The 18777-nt window shown below is 32.8% G+C and overlaps 3 protein-coding genes across 3 annotated transcripts; 2 read left to right on the top strand and 1 right to left on the bottom strand.

Annotated features, from left to right (window-relative positions):
- The first annotated feature begins 526 nt into the window (after positions 1-526).
- On the top strand, positions 527-925 carry LOC107469671 (uncharacterized). The gene has a single exon (XM_016089048.1). The coding sequence runs from the start codon at positions 527-529 to the stop codon at positions 923-925; it is 399 nt and encodes a 132-aa protein (XP_015944534.1).
- Positions 926-6977: 6052 nt separating this feature from the next.
- LOC107469670 (uncharacterized) lies at positions 6978-12327 on the top strand. The gene is made up of 2 exons (XM_016089047.2): positions 6978-7098; positions 11549-12327. Exons 1-2 carry the CDS (start codon positions 6978-6980, stop codon positions 12325-12327), a joined length of 900 nt encoding a protein of 299 aa, XP_015944533.2.
- An 886-nt stretch (positions 12328-13213) lies between these two features.
- LOC107469677 (probable aquaporin PIP-type 7a) lies at positions 13214-16493 on the bottom strand. Its single transcript, XM_016089055.3, has 4 exons — positions 16040-16493; positions 14171-14469; positions 13891-14031; positions 13214-13608 (listed from the first exon to the last, which is right to left on the bottom strand). Exons 1-4 carry the CDS (start codon positions 16374-16376, stop codon positions 13516-13518), a joined length of 870 nt encoding a protein of 289 aa, XP_015944541.1. The 5' UTR covers positions 16377-16493; the 3' UTR covers positions 13214-13515.
- Positions 16494-18777: the final 2284 nt, after the last annotated feature.

Below are 18777 nucleotides of genomic sequence, written 5' to 3'. Positions count from 1 at the left end.
TGAGCTTGATCTATCCACGAGTTGAGGCTTCTATTGGAGTTGAACTCCAAGTTATAGTGTGTTTTGGGCGTTCAACTCCGGATTATGACGTTTTTCTGGCGTTTAACTCTAGACAGCAGCGTGTACTTGGCGTTCAACGCCAAGTTACGTCGTCAATTTCCGAATAAAGTATGGACTATTATATATTTTTGGAAAGCTCTGGATGTCTACTTTCCAACGTCGTTGAGAGCGCGCCAATTGGAGTTCTGTAGCTCCAGAAAATCCATTTCAAGTGCAGGGAGGTCAGATTCCAACAGCATCAGCAGTCCTTTTGTCAGCCTTTTTCAGAGTTTTGCTCAAGTCCCTCAATTTCAGCCAGAATTTACCTGAAATCACAGAAAAACACACAAACTCATAGTAAAGTCCAGAAATGTGAATTTAACATAAAAACTAATGAAAACATCCCTAAAAGTAGCTCAAACTTACTAAAAACTATCTAAAAACAATACCAAAAAGCGTATAAATTATCCGCTCATCAGAAATCAACATGGGATTTGAGAAGGACGGAGCTGAAAGGAAAATGCAACTACAAAAATTAGATAACCTTCGCCTAGAAGCATACGATAACTCTAGGCTATACAAAGAAAAGATGAAGGCTGTACATGATAAGCACATTAAAAGGAGAGAGTTCAGACCTAGGGAATTAGTTCTCCTTTACAACTCAAGGCTGAGGCTCATGCTAGGCAAGCTGAGATCAAGGTGGGAAGGTCCCTACAGAGTAGAGAAGGCAGAGCCATATGGAGTCTTCCGCCTGAGCCATCCTTCAAGTTCTAATCTCATCAAAGTCAATGGACATCGTTTAAAGCTGTATCATGGTGAGAAGATGAAGGACAATAAAGAGCTAGAGGTTTTCCTCTTGGAGGACCCGCCAATAGAAGCAGATTAAGCTGGTGGACCGTCCAACATAAGGACGTTAAAGCAAAGTGCTGGGTAGGAGACAACCCACCATGGTATGATCATTCCTCTCTTTTTAGTTTCTATTTTTAGTGACTCTTCTCATTATTTCTATATATAGCCTGCATTTGCATATGCATAAAAAAAGGCAGAAAGTTACGTGGGAGTAGTGTAGAAAGTGTGCCAATCGCACAAGCATCACCACGCGTACGCGTCCCTCACGCGTACACGTCATCTGAGAAATTGGCACTCCACGCGTACGCGTCAATGACACGCACGCATGACCTTACGAATTTGACGTAAAAGGTGTAGTGGCCGAAAGTTGGGCTGGCTTTGTGCCGGCGCTGTGCCCGAGGCACAAATTGCATCACGCGTACGCGTCGTGGACGCGTGCGCGTCACTTTCACAATAAGCACTTCCACGCGCGCGCGAGCCTAACGTGCACGCGTCATATGGCATTTTGGCACAGATCCCAATTTGAACAGAGGGTTGTGCGAGAGTCACGTTACCCTTGCGCTAGTAGCACAAACACGATCACGCGTCTGCGTGACCGACGCTTACGCGTCACCTCTCTTTCTGCGCAACCCACGCGTATGCATCATCAGCGTAGCGCAACCTGATCCCTGCGCCGCCACTTTTCATATCTTTTCCTTTTCTAAATCCTAATTTCTTTCTTCTTCTTTCTTTCTTTTCTCTCCACTCTTTTTCTTCTTCTTCCCTTACTCTTTTCTTCTTCTTCTTCCCCCTTCTCTCATATTCTCTCAATCTCACATTCTCCATCATCTCTCTCTTTATCACCTTCTTCTCAAGGTTCTTTCTTTCTATTTTATCTCCCTTCCTCCTCTTAATTATTTACTTTTGCATTATTTTACTTGGTGTTAGATATATGAATGGGTGTAAGGAATTATTTGACAATCATTATTAATTATTTTTGGATTGCTTGCATGCTTTCAGTTTTAATTCTTTCCCTATCATATTAAACATGCATACTAAGTGTTTGTGAAAAAGCCCATATGGCATTGTGCAATTTTAATTGTTCTATCTTTCTACTCTAATGCCTGTTTTTCACAAAACCCTTTCTATATTTTATTAATTTAATATAATTGTCAACACAAACGTGATTGTTAATTTGTTACAAGTGATAATACATTTTTCGTAATTAATGCTTGATCTATGCTACTCATGCCTTTGCCGGCATACCAATAAACATCTTGCATTTAATTGCCTTCATCTTTCTTGCTATATTTCCATTGATGTCCTAATTACATGAAGTCGCGACCATGTGTTAACGACTTCCTTCTTTACCTTGGCAAGATCATCACTTGTATGTTCCTCTCCCGTGCTATAATCCTTGGACTTACATGTACCTTTCTTTTTCTCTTTCAGGATGGCCACCAAGGAAGGTAAAGAGAAAGCTGCCCCCAAACCACCGACAAAGAGAGGAACTAAAAGAGTGCTAGCTGCGGACCCATCTTTAACAGCTGTCAAACCATCAACAAAACGAGTCAAGAGGATCATCAAGGTCAATGAATCTGAAAAAGCCTTTCCAACAAGGGACACTGCGTGGTTCACTAACCGCTACTGTGAACAAATGTTCCCCATTCTAGCGGCGAGAAACTACAACAATGAGCACATTCTCATCCTCCCTACCAACATTGTTGACTCGGTAGAGCCCCGCATTGACAGAAGAGAATGGAATTTCTTACGGAAACAGCCACGGCAGGTTAATCTCTCATGGGTAGTTGAATTCTACTCCAATTTTCACATGCCAACCCTGCAGTCTGTCTATGTCCGTCAGAAGCAGATCCTCATATCTGAGGGGTCCATTCAGCAAGCTTTAGATCTTCCCCCTGCTCCAGAAGGATTGGATGCATTTCAATTAGCCTCTCTCAAGCGCCAGCAATACCAATTTGACTAGGACGACGTTCTCAGAACTATAGCACTACCTGGTAGCTCATGGATCTATGGTTACCATCGATCCCATCCTAAGAGCATACTGGCTTCCGCACTTACCTTGGAGGCTCGCGTGTGGGCACAGATTATGTCCCACTACATCTTTCCGAGCACTCACGAGTCCTCCTTCACTGCAGACATGGTTGTTCTCATTTGGTGTATCCTTACGGACCAGCCTCTCAACTTACCAAGACACATCCGGCAAGCCATGTGACATATACAGATTACGGGCAACTTACCTTTTTCCGCCTTGGTTTCAGATTTGGTCTCGGCAGTCGGAGTCCCCTATAGAGCTGGAGACACCAAGGCCATGCTCCCTTTGGATGATCAATATGTTCCAAGTGGGAAATACATCAGACCCACAGCAGCCACTACTGGTCGGACTGAAGACCGGCCAAAGATATCCCTTCTCCTTCCACATCACAAGCACCATCAACAAATCGGCTGCTCCTTCAGATACTACAGAGGTTGGATCGCATGGAGCGCCGTCACAAGCGCCAATTTAAATACCTCAAGGAGCTGATTATTGGCAACCACCCACCCACAGAAGAACCAGACTCTCAGGACTCCACTTCAACTACCAGCACCGGGAGCCCAGACGCACCCGACTGTGGAGATGCTATTATCAACCCCCCTTTGTTCCTGACTGATGGCACCGAGGACGGTGCCAAGCTTTAAGTGTAGGGAGATCGGTTAGTACCTGACTTTCGGAGGTAACTTCTCTTTCTCCTAGCATCAGTAGATAAATTTTTTTTGTTTAGATAGAATAGACTGTATAGTAATAATTAGTTGCATGTATACTCTGCTTGGTTGAAAAATAATAAGTTCTTTTCAAAGACCCTATTTTTGAAAAATTTCACTATTTCAAACCAAAATTCTATGTTAAACTTGTTTGAAGATTGTAATTTGGAACATGGTTTTAGAGCTAGAATACACAACCCAGTGAGATTTTGAGCCTAATTGTATGGTTACATTATTTGACCATGATTTTTATTCTTGTGTGTTTTCTCTCCTCTATGATTGCAATCTATGGTTTGTTCCATTCTATATATCCATTATTTAATGTATTCATGCACATGTATGATTGATGCCATCATTTGTTATTAGCTCATTATCCTACATGGCCCACCATTCTAATTATCCCTTATTTGCCACTTTGAGCCTGTTAATCCCCATTTGTTCTATATTTTACCACATCACTAGTCTTAAACAGAAAAACAAATTAATTACCCCCAAGTTGAATCTTTGGTTAGCTTAAGATAGAGATTGTGTGAAAACTAAATGTGGGGAAACTATGAAAACTCGGGTTAATAAGAATGTATATTAATTGATAAATATCTAAGGTCTGAATGCTACTCATGTGAAATTATGAAAACCAAATGCATTGATGCTATGATGCTTTCAAAAAAAAATATATTTTTGCATGTTTCAAGTTTAAGTTTAGGGGAATGAAAGCATCCCAAATGATAAGTTTAATAAAAAGAATCAATGCATATGAGGTGAAATAAAAAGAACATTTAAATACATGAGTAGGTGCAACATACAAAGTGAGATTATGAGTATTTAGGCATGATTTGAGAAGCATAGGGAACGTGTGTGTGTGTGTGTTAGGTGAGAACTTAGGATAATCAAGGATTCAATTTTCAGCTCACTTAGCCATATATGTGTCCTCACCCTTACCTAAGCCCCATTACAACCTTAAGAAAGACCTCATGATGTTTGCATGTGTGCATTAAATATTTGTTGATTGGTTAGATGAAGAACAAATTTTAGAAAGCATGAATGGAGGAGACTAGAGTGGATTACCCTATACACCTGAGTGACTAGAGTGCATACACGCTCCTAGTGAGGGTTCAAGCTTGACTCTATGTTCCCAGCTTTCATGAGCTATCTCCTTACAAGTTTACTATTCTCTTATTGTGTGATTTGAATTAGTGGAGTTTGATTTCTGTTTGTCTTGAAGAACTTGTTTTGTTTCTTAACCAAGTAGGTATAGACATTTACTCATATAGTTGCATTCATATGTATAGGTTGCATTGCATTGCATGAGTCCTACTATCCCTATTTATTCATTTTGATCTCTTAGAGCTTAGCATGAGGACATGCTAATGTGTAAGTGTGGGGAGGTTGATAAACCGTTATTTTATGATTTATCTTGTGTTGAATTGAGTGGTTTTTATCACCTTTCTCTTACACCTGCTCATGTAATTAGTATGTTATACGTTTGCCTTCATGATTTAATACTATGATTAAAAACTTGCTTCCAGAGCCTTTAAATTGTAGATTTTTATCCATCTCAATACCATTCGATACCATGATCTGTGTGTTAAGTGTTTTTAGGCTTTACAGGGCAGGAATGGCTTAGAGAATGGAAAGGAAGCTTGCAAAAATAGAAGGAACACAAAGACACGATGGAGCTGACCAGCGAGACATGACGAGCACGCATTGCCGACGCGTGTGCGTGAATTGGAGCATTTCATAGCGACATGCACGCGCACTTGACGCACACGCATGATTAGCATAGAGGACGAGCGATGCGTACGCTTAACTGACGCATACGCGTGACAAGGAGTTTTTGCAAACGACGTGCACGCGTGATTGATGCGTGACATGCGCAACGTACAGCAATTGCAGAAAATCATTGGGGGCAATTTTGGGCCAGTTTTAGACCCAGTTTTTGGCCTAGAAGCACATACTAGAGCTAGGAATAGCAGAGACTCAAAGCACATTCTCATTCTGCATATTTTTAGTTTAGTTTTTGGAATCTAGAGAGAGATTGCCACTGCTTCCTCTAGGTTTTCTTCACATTCATAATTCTTAGAATTTTATTGCTTTTTGCTATTGATTGAGATATTGAGAAGAGTTGTTACCTCCATTGAAGTTTTATTTATTCCAGTTTGTTTTCTTTGTCCCTTACTCTTCCATATCCTTAATCCTTATTCAAAGTTACAATTGAATTGTTTTCGAAATTTATTAATGCAAAGAACTATTTTTACTTTTAATTGATTTTCAGTTATTGTTCATCATGTCTCACTTTTATTCCTCTCTTAATTCTGTGAAAATTATATTCATTTCAATGGAGTAGAACTCCTACTTGACTTGGTGGTGATTAAGAGAAGACCTTTGAGTTGGAATGCTCAAGCGATTAGTTAATTTGGAAGTTATTGGATAATTCTCTATTTACTAACGCTAATTCTTCCCAAGGGAGAGGATTAGGACTTATAAATAAGAATTAGCTCAATCACTTGACTTTCCTTTATTTAGTAAGGGTTAACTAAGTGAAAATAACAACCTCTTGAAACTACACTTGAGAAATTCCAACAAGGATAGAACTTCCAATTAATCTACCCCCGGTCAACGCTTTTTATTTGATTATATAAATTCTCAACCACTTATCTCTCTGTTCTTTAACTCTTATAAATCCTTGGAAAACCTCTGATCAATAAAATAGCACTCTTTTGTCAGCTCATTGGGAGACAACCTGGGATTCATACTCCCAGTATTTTATTTCCAAATTTTGTGACAACTCTTTTAAATTGATACGCGGTATCTTCATTAGTTAAGAGCTATACTTGCAACGTTGTTCTCTTTATAAACTCTTGATCGGTGATTTTTCGTTCGTCAAGGCTACATTGCACTTAGCAGCTGAACCACGATACTTTTTGGTGTGATTCTCTCTTTCTCTTCTACTCCATTTCTGATTCTGTTGCACAGGAGACAAGATTGAAAATTATCTCCTCATTGGTTACGAGACAAAAAGAAAACGTCTCTTGACTAGTGACGAGACAAAAAGCAGAAATATCTCCTAAAGTATTCTAAACGGGCAAAAAGTGTTACTCAGAAAAAAGGGGCTAAGATTCAACCCCCCTTCTCTTAGCCACTGATAACCATCAGAAATCAAGAAGAAATTAAACTAACACGACATGAAAATTACATTGCAATAATGGAATTTTATTGTAGAAGAAAATATAGTAGAAAATTCAAATACTCACCATTGGTGTTGGTTTGAAGAGAAGAAAAAGTCACCGAAGAATGATTAGGGTTTGTACTCGTAAAAGAGTGGAAGAGAAGGGACGACACGGAAAACAGCAATGATTGATGACGACGAGAGTGATGAAAGTCCCAAAGGTGTTGATGATGGTAATTGTGGCAATGATGATTCAGATGAAGATTGGGGGAAGAATACGGTGGATGAAGGCACTGAGGAGAAAGGTTTAGAGTGTGAATAGAGCTAGACGTCGAGAAAGATGATTGTGAAGCTCGTTTGGAATGTGGAGCTCGAGAGGGTATGGGTAGAGTTAGGTTTAACTCAATATTTTTGACGGAATATTTTAAATTATAGACATATTTTTTGTCTGTAATAATTTAATAAAATGCAGCATTTTATTCATTTAATTACAAACGGATTTTTTGTTGGTAACTATTTCCTACGAAAAAATTAATTTTTCCGACTGAATTATCAACGAATTTTCTTTTCCATCTGCAATTTATTTTCATTCATTTTCTTACGTTTCTGACAAAAAATTCCTCGCAAATTCTGTCTGTATTTTTGTGGTAAAATCTGTCGAAAATATCCGTTTATAATAGCTAGTTTTCTAGTAGTGTAAATTTTCACGCAACATTTAATATTATCTACAAGAAACCAAAACTATACCTTGGCCGATTCTCCTCGAAGCCACAAAGCACTACAAAACCTCTTGTCCACAAGCTTCCAAGTCCCCAAATCAACTCAACAAGCTTCAACTACCAGAATTTTGTCCCAGTTCACCAATTTGACTCCAAAGCAATATGAAATTCAATCTAATTTCATACAATTTTACTATAATTTATACAAGGGTTCAACAGTTCACTAATTAACAAAAATTTAGTGGTTTCTTACCTTACCCACTGAACACTTAGATGAATAAGGGAAAAGAGAAGACTGAGTTAATCATATATATGTTGAGTCTTGGGCCGAATATGGATCTAGTTCAATCGATTCGGCCTGTTAACCTAATTTTAAACTAAAATTTTTAAAATTAGTATTTTAATACGCATTCTAAATATTTTACTTTTCTAAAATATAAAATTTAATTTTTAAATTTCTTTAGTTCATAATTAATTTATTAGTCCTATCCGTTTGGATTATCCATGTTTATCATAATAGTTTATTCCGCTTTTCTTTTTAGTTTTTATTTTCCTACTGCAATGTAAGTAGAGAAAAATGTGACACAAAACAAATGTAACTATGCAAGTAGGTATTCCGCATGAGCAGTCACGCCACTACGTGCTATTTTTTTTTTTTTACCAAAGATAGGAGATTCAAATCCGTAATTTCTTAATTAAATATGGAAAGATTATGTCATTTGAGCTATACTCATTGGGTACACCACTACTTGCTATTTGATAATACTTATCCTTAATTTATTATTTATAAACTAGTGCATATTATTTTTATAAAAATAAATTAAAAAATCAGTTACCGATGATTTTGAACTCCAAATGTTATATACGCTTACAGAGTTACCAGCTGATCCACGCTGTTTATTATCCGAAGGTCTGATTTATTATTTAAAATAAAAAAGTAAAATAAAATTTATACAAAAAAATATATTAATCTACTTAATATACTAAAACAAAGTTTTTTCCCAATTACTAAAGGTGACGTGTCGATCTCTCATGCCTCCATTTTTCCTCCAAAACGAATAAAATTTTTTTTCTATTCTAAATTATTTTTAATTAATATTTAATGAATAATATATAATTATACTAATTTAGAAACATATATTCATTATAATTGTATCAAATCAAAATTTAATGCATTATTAAAATATTATCTTAATAATAGGTAATTTACATATTTATTTTTGTTTTACTAAAGTCTATATATAGTGTTTTCCTGTGGTACATGAATCTAAATTTGAGAGTCAATTCATAATTTTATATTTAGTATTTTTTTTACTACTTCATAGAATAAGAATGTATTCTTCGTTTTTTATTGAAGTTGATTCTTTTAAGGTACAATTTATAATTTTTTTATAATATTTTTCATATACTCATTCTATTATATTATTCTTTTGATAATTTTTTATTTGTTGTTACTCTAAGTTATTCTTATCGTCTAATATTCCAGTTTGATTGTCTTTTGCCACAATCATTTACAATGCATCACATCCATAAAATACCTCATCGAGTTGTCTTCATTGATTCGGGTTCCAACTACATGGATGTAAGCGTTCAAAGAAGAGGCAATAGTCTCTACTTTACCGAAGGATGGTTGGATCTACTTACCTATTATGACCAACCCAATGGAATGTGGTTAAAGTTAGATTTCTTAGGAGGAGCTCGATTTTTGATTGAGGAATTGTATCCACGGAACTTTGTAGGGCAAGTTCAAGTTCCATCCCCTCCATACTTTTTACGTCTGCCCGAAAATCTTCGAAGTGGAGCACATAATGAAATTGTATTCCCTCAGTTTCAGTTCAGTTTTGCTAAATTCATGGCAAATTCAGATATGCAATTTCAACGATTGGTATTATATTTAAATTTTCTTAGTTTAAGCTGTTCATTATTAGAATAATTTTTTAACATATTTTGATTTTTTTTCAAAAATTACCAGTTTTCTTTTGCATGCATGCAATGCCATTGAGGGGAATAAGAATTAGTTTGGTTTCTCGGTGTGGCAATTTTATACCTTGCCGCATTGCATGGATAGCGGATGATGAAGCTTATCTAACAAGGGATGGTCTGATTTTGCACGAATTCTAAATATTGAAACTTACGATGTTATTTCAATTGGTTGTCGTTACAAGAATGATTCTATACTATACGTGACTAAGGACTAAAATAGGTTCAATATTGTTTAGGTAATTTAGTTTTACTATTAGTATTTGATTAAATTATAATTATAGAATTTTAAATTATTGCCTCAATTTATATATTACAATTATTTTTTTGTGGATGTGCTATTTTTAAATAATTTAATAAAATGAAGTAGTATCAGATATTATTAAGTTTATTTTTATCCTTTATTTCTTTATTATATTTTCATTATATTTGACAAAAAATGAACCTACACATATATTAAATCGTTGACCTAAAGACAATTTATTTGCCAATAAAAACAGATTTTATTTATAATTGAAATAAAATTTATTTGCCAATAATCGGTGGATAAAATTAAAATTACACCCGTGTCGTATAATTATAATTGATTAATTGGTATAAAATGAAATTATACCCGTGCCATGAGTAATAATCTAAATAATTATATCTTAACAAAATATAATTTGAAATAATTTATAAACAATTATCTTAACAAAAATAATTATTAATAATAGTATTATTAACTGGATAAATAATATAATTTCAAATTATTACTTGAAATATAAATAATATATGAAAATCTATTGAGTAAATCAATTATTTTGCACCTTAATAATTTGATAATTATTACTCAATTAACCAGTTAATTGAATTAGTAATAACAATTTTCAATTTCAAATTTTCTATATTAAGTAGTTATTAAAAACTGGGTAATAACGATTTACATGAAAAAATTATTGATAAATTTAATTAACCATATAGAAGATAATATACTAACAGTTTTAGTATATTATTTATGGCAAGCGAAATTATTTCCTCAGATTTTTTATTAAAATTGAAATTAGTAATAGTTTAAAAAAAGATTTATTAATAAAATTACTAATAGTCACATTTTTATACACATGATATATGTTTTCTATATATTATTTAAAAAATATAATAAAACATGAATAATGAATGAGTATGTTATTTCTTCGACTAGCTAATTAATGCAAAATTGAGTACCCTTTTTTATTCGATTGAGGTCATATTCTGTTTGTAAAAGTTTCAATCACCTTAATTAAATCCTGTCTTTGTGTCTTAACTTATACAAGTAGTAATATGCTACATATTATTTAGTATATCTAAGTAGTTATTTCTCATAGCGGAGATGTAAAAAATCATATTAAGGTTTATTGCCAAATAATTAGTGGATAAATAATAGTAGATTATATTATTTTGGGAAAGTATTTTCATTATAATTATATCAAATCAATATTTAATTATGATAAAATATATTAATTATAATGATATCATAGAATTATAATAATTACGATATTTATGTTATATATTTTAATCATTTATATACGTAAATAATTAAAAATCAATCAAATCAAATTATCACGGTAAATAATATGTTGTATATTATTACGGGAAATAATCCGTAGATAAAATTGAAATTACACCCGTGTCATATAATTATAATTGATTAATTTGTATAAAATGAAATTATACTCGTACCATGAGTAATAATCTAAATAATTATATCTTAACAAAATATAATTTGAAATAATTTATAAACAATTATCTTAACAAAAATAATTATTTAATAATTAATTTAAAAAATCAATGCAAAAAATAAATTTTAATAATAGTATTATTAATTAGGTAAATAATATAATTTCAAATTATTACTTGAAATATAAATAATATATGGAAATCAATTGAGTAAATCAATGATTTTGCACCTTAATAATTTGACAATTATTACTCAATTAATCAGTTAATTGAATTAGTAATAACAATTTCCAATTTCAAATTTTGTATATTAAGTAATGGCTACTCAAAATTGGTGATGGTTTGGCTGGTGATACAACAGATGGTGAATCGATCGTTCATATACAATATGATATTTTGATTAAGAACTCTGAGACAGCTTTGGATGACCTCATTGATTTCGTGTATCCAGATATGTTATCCAATTTATCCGTTGAAAATTATTTCAAGGATAGAGCAATTCTTGCACCAACTTTGGATTGTGTCACTGATGTCAACAACAAGATGACTGCAGGGTTACCTGGACAAGAAAGAGTCTACTTAAGTTCAGACCCTGTGTGTGCTGAAGAGGAAAATATGGAATTTGAGTTAGATGCTTTCTCGCCGAAGATTCTAAATGGAATAAATTGTTCAGGTCTACCACCACACAAGTTGGTTCTGAAGGTTGGCGCTCCTGTTATGTTGCTGCGGAATATAGATCAAACTAATAGTTTGTGCAATGGAACGAGGATGCAAGTTAGAAGAATGGGAAATCATGTGATAGAATGCAAGACTTTAACTGGTAACAAAGTTGGAAGTATTGTTCCTATCCCAAGACTGAATCTAATTCCAAATAATGAAACATTGTCGGTCAGGTTTCAAAGAAGACAATTCCCAATTATCATGTCATTTGCAATGACAATAAATAAGTCCCAGGGACAAACTCTATCGAAAGTTGGAATTTACCTTCCAAGGCCAGTTTTCACCCATGGTCAATTGTATGTTGCGTTATCAAGGGTAACGAGTAAAGATGGTCTGCGAGTGCTGTTGCAAGATCATGGACACTTAGAAGATAACTACACGATGAATGTGGTATATAGAGAAGTTTTTGAGAGTTTATAATAAAAAGGTAATAACAAAATGTCTTACTAAATCTATTTATTTATTAAAATTTATTACTATCACTTAAAAAAATTTAGAAATTCTAGGAACTAATAGATGAATTATTATTCTACATTAATAGTTTGAGAATATTAAAATTATCATAAAAATTCGTATAATTTTATTCTATTGACAAACAATTTTATAATTACGTTAATCATATAATTTTATATACAAACATTGATACAATGTTGTTTCATGTATATATTTTGCAGGTATCAAAGAATAGCATTGAATTGTTATTCAGTAGGTTTAAATTATTTATTGTTTATTACAAAATTTTCTGTATTAGGATTTTTTATTATTTGTTCTTCATTTTGAGCTGATTTTGATATTTTTTTACTTTACAGTAAACCAATATATAAAAATTTGTTGGTAGATTTAAGTATTACTAGATTATTTATGGTCATATTGAGTATATATGTCTAATTTATTGAAAAAAATAGATTAAATAACTATTTTATAGTTAATACAATTAACACTATATTAAGAAAAGAAAAATAACGCATACAAATTATTTTTTTATTAATTAAATTATTATAATTAAAACGAAATTTAACATAACAACTTAAAATTATAATTTCAATCTTATCACATGCATGACACGGATGATTAAACTTGTTAATTATAATATTGGATTACACACCATTTTTTCCGTTACTAAAAAAAATGAGCCGCTGGCCCAGCGTTACAATTCGTAAGTCCGAAGTCAGAAGTCCGAAGTCCGAAGTTCATCCCAAATTCCCAATAGAATATTCAATTAGATCACAGGCGTGCTAACCGTGGATATTCTTTTATATTGAATAGTCAAAAAATATAACAGTAAGGACAATGTTCTATATAAAGATTAAAGAGGGAAGCATACTATTTTTTTGATTTAATTTGATAAAGTAGTGCACACAGCGCAACCAAAGTCCAAAGGGATACATCACATGATGAGCTGGGTCATCTTCCAACTTAAAAGTATAGGAAAATTGGCCCCCATTACACATAACACAACATGCAACAACCACCTCTAAATGATGATATTTCATTACATAATACATAATATACATACATTCAAAATAGAAACAGAAAAATAGAAAAATAGAAAAAGCTTAATTGAAAAGGAGGGAAAAAACGATGAGAGCCGTTGGATCCATTCAGTGCTTAGCTAGATTTGAAAGGCATGGCCCTGATCACAACTTGGTGATAGAGAGCCGCAAGAGCTGCTCCAATGAAAGGACCCATCCAGAAAATCCACTGCACATATATATATATATAATAAATTAAAAACTTTAATATTAATATACTCCTTTTTAAAAAAATTAACCGTTTGTTTTAATTTTTAGATTTATTAAAAATTAATGTTTCTAAATTATTTTTGAATAAATTAAAAATAGAAAAATTAATTTAAGTATTAGTTTTTTTTGTAATTATGGGTTTAAATATTAGATGATTGTGTAAAATTTTGTTTGTAATAATAAGGTGGGGGAAGTTTTTAAATTAATTTAAAAATAAATTAATAATAATAAAAACACTTACATGGTCATTCCAACCGAGGTCTTTGTTGAAGATGATCGCAGCACCAAGACTCCGAGCAGGGTTGATACCGGTTCCGGTGATGGGAATAGTAGCCAAGTGAACCAAGAACACAGCGAACCCAATTGGCAATGGTGCCAAAAGCTAATCAAAAAATTTAAATTGATAAAAAAAATTTTAATAATATATCATAAAATTAATTTTTTCAAAAATTTAGGTTAATAAAAAAATCTCATAAATAATTATATACGTAAAGAGAGATATAAATAGATATATTGCTTACTGGAACGTGAGAATCTCGTGCGTTGCGCTTGGCATCGGTGGCAGAGAAGACGGTGTAGACAAGAATAAAGGTGCCAACAATCTCAGCGCCAAGACCGTCGCCTTTGGTGTAACCAGGGGCGACGAAGTTGGCACCGCCATTGTGGCTGCCGTAGAAGGTTTTGCCCTCGAAGCCCTTAACAACTCCAGCACCGCAAATTGCTCCAAGGCACTGCATTACCATATAGAATACTGCCCTCGTCAAAGACAACTTCCTCGCCAAGAACAAACCAAATGTCACTGCCGGGTTAATATGACCACCTACATTCCACAAATTCAATTAAATTATTAAATAATAAATATCATGACCTTGTAACAAAATTATTACCCACATAAGGGTGATAATACTATCCGACCCACAAAAACTTCCAGGTATTCGCTCCTATTTAGTTAGGGAGGGTAATTATTTGATCTAGTGTGGAGGCAGATTTTGACAGAAGGGAGCAGAGTTGGGTTTGTTTAATATATGGTGTTTGCGCCTAAAAGATATTGTCTAATTACTAAAATAGGTAAAATAATTAATTTTAAATTTAAAAGTATAAAAGTTAAAAAATTTTAAATATTTTAAAGTTACTAAAAAAAATAACTTAAGCAAAAATTAGCACCAAACAAAAAATACCATAAAATTGGCCTATTTTTTTTTTTATGATATGAGGGGCCATAGGCCCAAAGAAAGAAAAAAAACAAAACAAAAGAAAACAAAGAAGGCACACTAGCGTCTGGAGATACGGGGAAACATTACCCCTCTCCCATCTTCATGCACAAAATCCTTCACCATATATTAATTTTTTTGGATAATTATAATTATATATATAATTATAGTTATATAAATATTAAAATTTAATTTAATTTATTAAATTTAATAATGGACATAAATAAATTAAGGTATGAATTTTTACTATCTGCAAAAATAGAAGTAGAATAAGTTTTATACAGACTATTATAAGACAAGATAAGATCGGATAGTATAAAAACCCCTCTCTATCCACACCCATTATCACCCTTACACATATATGACCAAATTATTTCCTTTTCTTTTCGAAAGGAAAATTAAACTTGAATCACACTGATATGAGTACCTATTGAAATTCTAGTGGATTTTAATTTTACTCAAGTTGAGAAGAGAACATAGTTCCATACAGTTTTGCTCTAATAATAGTAACATTAATTTTTCTACCAAAACCTTAAAATTAAAATCTGAGCTGAAAGTATTGAAACTCCTTAATAATCTTTTATATTTTTCTAGATCAAACTTCATAATCTAACCAAGCCTTAGAACTGGCTCTAACATAATTAAAGAGACGGACCATTATAGTAGTGATAACTCATCAAGATACTCGAGATAAGGTATTTTATACATATCATGGATATTAGAAATTAAAGATAACTATTATTTTTAACCATGAAAAAATTTGAACGAAGACAATTTTAACTAATAACCATAAAAAATATAAATTAATTTAATATCCAACAAAAATTAGATTAGTATGATAAAATTATCTAAATGTTCAATAAAACTATCTAGTAAACTATTGAATTTAGATAATTTTATCGAACAAATCTAATTTTTATAAATATTATGTTAACTTACATATTTATAGCTAAAATTGCCAATATTTAAATTTTTTATAGTTAGAAATTAAATAGTAAGAAAAGGATACAAATATATAGAGTTTTAGGTAGCTATAAATAACGTTGAGAGAGAAAAACAAAATAATACAAATGTCTCCATCCATATATTACTAACTTAGCCTGTAATGAAGAAAAACATGGAAGATATAAAGTTTGTTAACGAAGAAAAATGATTATTATTATTATTATTATTATTTACCAGAAATGCCAGCGGTGCAGTAAACAAGGGCAAAGATCATGCCACCAAAGGACCAAGCAATTCCTTGAATACCAACAGTGGCGCACTTGGAAGAAGACCTATTCACTCCCATAACCGTCAAGATTGTGATATATAGAAAGAGGAAAGTGGCCACGAACTCCGCTATTCCGGCCCTGTAGAACGACCACGAGGTCAGTTCTGAAGGCTCAAATAGCAGAGCTGGTGGTGGCTCCTTGTAGTCCTTCCCATCGTCTTGGCTCTGCGCCGCCGTCCCGATCGGCTGTCTCTCTGGGAACTTGTTAGCTCCCAATGACACATCTTGTTCCTTTCCCTCCATTAATTATTTTTTTTTTTGTTATAATTTCTCTTTTAATTTGTTGAATGAAGTTCAATTCACACTCTCTTTAGAGTGGAGCTGAATGAATAATAATGAAGTGACGGTGATGAGAATGTGGTGAACTGGGGATTGGTTTATATAGACTTAGTTAAAAATGTAGAAAATAGGAGTTGTTGGGTCCTTTTAATATAACGGAAATGTTTGCTCCTCTTGTAATTGTATAGTTATGAACATTCATTTAAGATTTTGTCTATTTAAAATTTGGAAACAACATAACTAATGGTGTACTTTAATTTTGAATCCCCTAGTAAACTAATGGAGTATTTGTACAATATGTATAGTAGGTTATTTATTTGGTCTAATATAATTAAAAAATAAATATTTAGAATAAAATATTATTAATTTTTCAAACACAATACATATTCTTAAACTTCTATTGTACACATTGTACAGATACTCCCAATACTTCCTCTAATTTATTACAAATAATCGAAAGTTATGTATCCATTCGATATATAAAAACAAAATATTTTGCACCATATACTAATTATTATTATTACTAAAGTGAATTCTAAGTTAAAGTGGAATATTTTTTATCATTAAATAATATAATTCTTTCATGAAAAATAACATTCCGATATAAGTTTTATTTAATTATAAAATAATACTTCCCTTATTATTTTTCTTTTTGATTAAGAACACCATCGTTAATCATACAACTTAAAATACCATTTCTGAATTGCAATTACCTATTATTGAACGCTTAATTAGTAGGTTGTATATGGTTTTTGTGGGGTATTGAATAATTTGTATGTTCTTATCTTTCTGGCCGACCAATCATTTTTGCGGTTCATTCATGAATCTGAATGACAGGCAAAGAGTTGGAAGGATGTGATTAGAACAACAAGAAATGGAACCCTAGTCCTATCTGGCATGGGTCTACACCACTCATTTGATTGGCCCACCATGTTCTGTGCGCACCACACTAATTAAACAAATATGAAATTATTGGAACACTAGCCATACATACTGACATTATATTGGATTTGGTGAAGTACTGATCATGGTGTAAAATTCAATGTCTTAGATAAGTTACGTTACATAAATAAGTTCTATTTCATGAATATGTTAGGGAATAGGGATAACAGCGGCTATACGTGACTTATGGGCGGCGGTGCACATTGTCAACATAATCAGTAGTCTATATCATCAATGTATATTAAAATCGCGTTGAACTCGAGCCTTGGTAAACTTGACCCTGTGGGTGTCCTATTCTAGAAATTGCGTTAGCTAGCTATTTAATTTGGATTATGACTATCCTAATTATTAAAGTGTGCGATTGCTTGTTGGGGTTGAAGACTTAAAGTTAAAACCAAATTAGTTAAAGGTCTTAAAAGTAATTTCCTCATTTACGTCTGTTATATATACAAGCATTTTTTATATATAAGTTCATATAAGTTAACTCTAACTCAATAGAATTATTCACATACATAATACGCGCGTAAAATTACGTTATTTTTTCTCTAATGTTTGTATTCCGCATTCCTCCTCTTCCTTCTTCTTCTTCCTCTCCTTCTTCGAGTAAATATCCATAGTAGTCCTGAGATTCACGCAATTACTCATAGTAATCCCTAAAATTCCGATTTTCTTATTGTAGTCCTCCATATAAAGCTCCGAACACTCAAACTAGTCCCTGGCCATATTTCAGGTGATGACTCATCACCGGAGCGCTGACGTGACCTCGGATTGTCACGCTGAAGGGCTCCCAACAGCTAGCTGAACTGGCTAAGTTCTAATTTTTACCCAGATTGATCCCTCCTATTATATGTAACCCTAAATCCCCAAATTTTCATACACTTTCCCTCTTCGTCTTGTTCATCTCTTCTTCTTCTTCTTCCATAACTTCTTCCTAAACACTGATGAAACATGATGTAGTAGCCCAAAAAAATACACATCATGTATCCAAGTACTTCCGAGTCTAAAAACACATGGATAAAACATGAGGATCAAAATTATGCCGTTGTTAAACACTAGCTCAGTGGGTTTCAATGAAATTTTTCCAGTTTCACTTCTAAAGATGTAAAATCAAAATTTAAAGCATTACAGCTAGGTGTTTCACTTCCAATGATCTTGTCTCCATCAACCAACTAGAAAAAATAATAAGAAAACAATAGCAATTGAAAAAGAAATCAATGGATACCTTTCATCTTTTTCCTTCATCATTTGTTGAGTGGCAATTGCAATTAATTGTGATATCCATTTATTCACTACATCAATTCAAATATCATAGTTTTCAAAATAATAAGAAAATAATAGCAGTGACAACAACGATAATTTAAATACATAAATTAAACCTTTTAAAAGAAGAAATTGAAGGTCAAGTATACATTTTTGAAATGAA

Source organism: Arachis duranensis, chromosome 10 (genome assembly GCF_000817695.3).
Source record: "Arachis duranensis cultivar V14167 chromosome 10, aradu.V14167.gnm2.J7QH, whole genome shotgun sequence".
Classification (NCBI taxonomy): Eukaryota; Viridiplantae; Streptophyta; class Magnoliopsida; order Fabales; family Fabaceae; genus Arachis; species Arachis duranensis.
Note: the sequence above shows the minus strand (reverse complement) of the source record. Positions and strands in the feature narration are given on the sequence as shown.

What these genes read in the sequence shown, in the direction of transcription:
- LOC107469671 (XM_016089048.1), top strand. Translation starts at nt 527, where the DNA reads ATGGGATTTGAGAAGGACGGAGCTGAAAGGAAAATGCAACTACAAAAA.
- LOC107469670 (XM_016089047.2), top strand. Translation starts at nt 6,978, where the DNA reads ATGATTGATGACGACGAGAGTGATGAAAGTCCCAAAGGTGTTGATGAT. An exon ending in TGAAGGCACTGAGGAGAAAG is followed by an intron (nt 7,099 to 11,548) that starts GTTTAGAGTGTG and finishes GTGATACAACAG; the next exon opens with ATGGTGAATCGATCGTTCAT.
- LOC107469677 (XM_016089055.3), bottom strand. Translation starts at nt 16,376, where the DNA reads ATGGAGGGAAAGGAACAAGATGTGTCATTGGGAGCTAACAAGTTCCCA. An exon ending in CACGAGATTCTCACGTTCCA is followed by an intron (nt 14,032 to 14,170) that starts GTAAGCAATATA and finishes TTTTTTGATTAG; the next exon opens with CTTTTGGCACCATTGCCAAT. An exon ending in ACCTCGGTTGGAATGACCAT is followed by an intron (nt 13,609 to 13,890) that starts GTAAGTGTTTTT and finishes ATATATGTGCAG; the next exon opens with TGGATTTTCTGGATGGGTCC.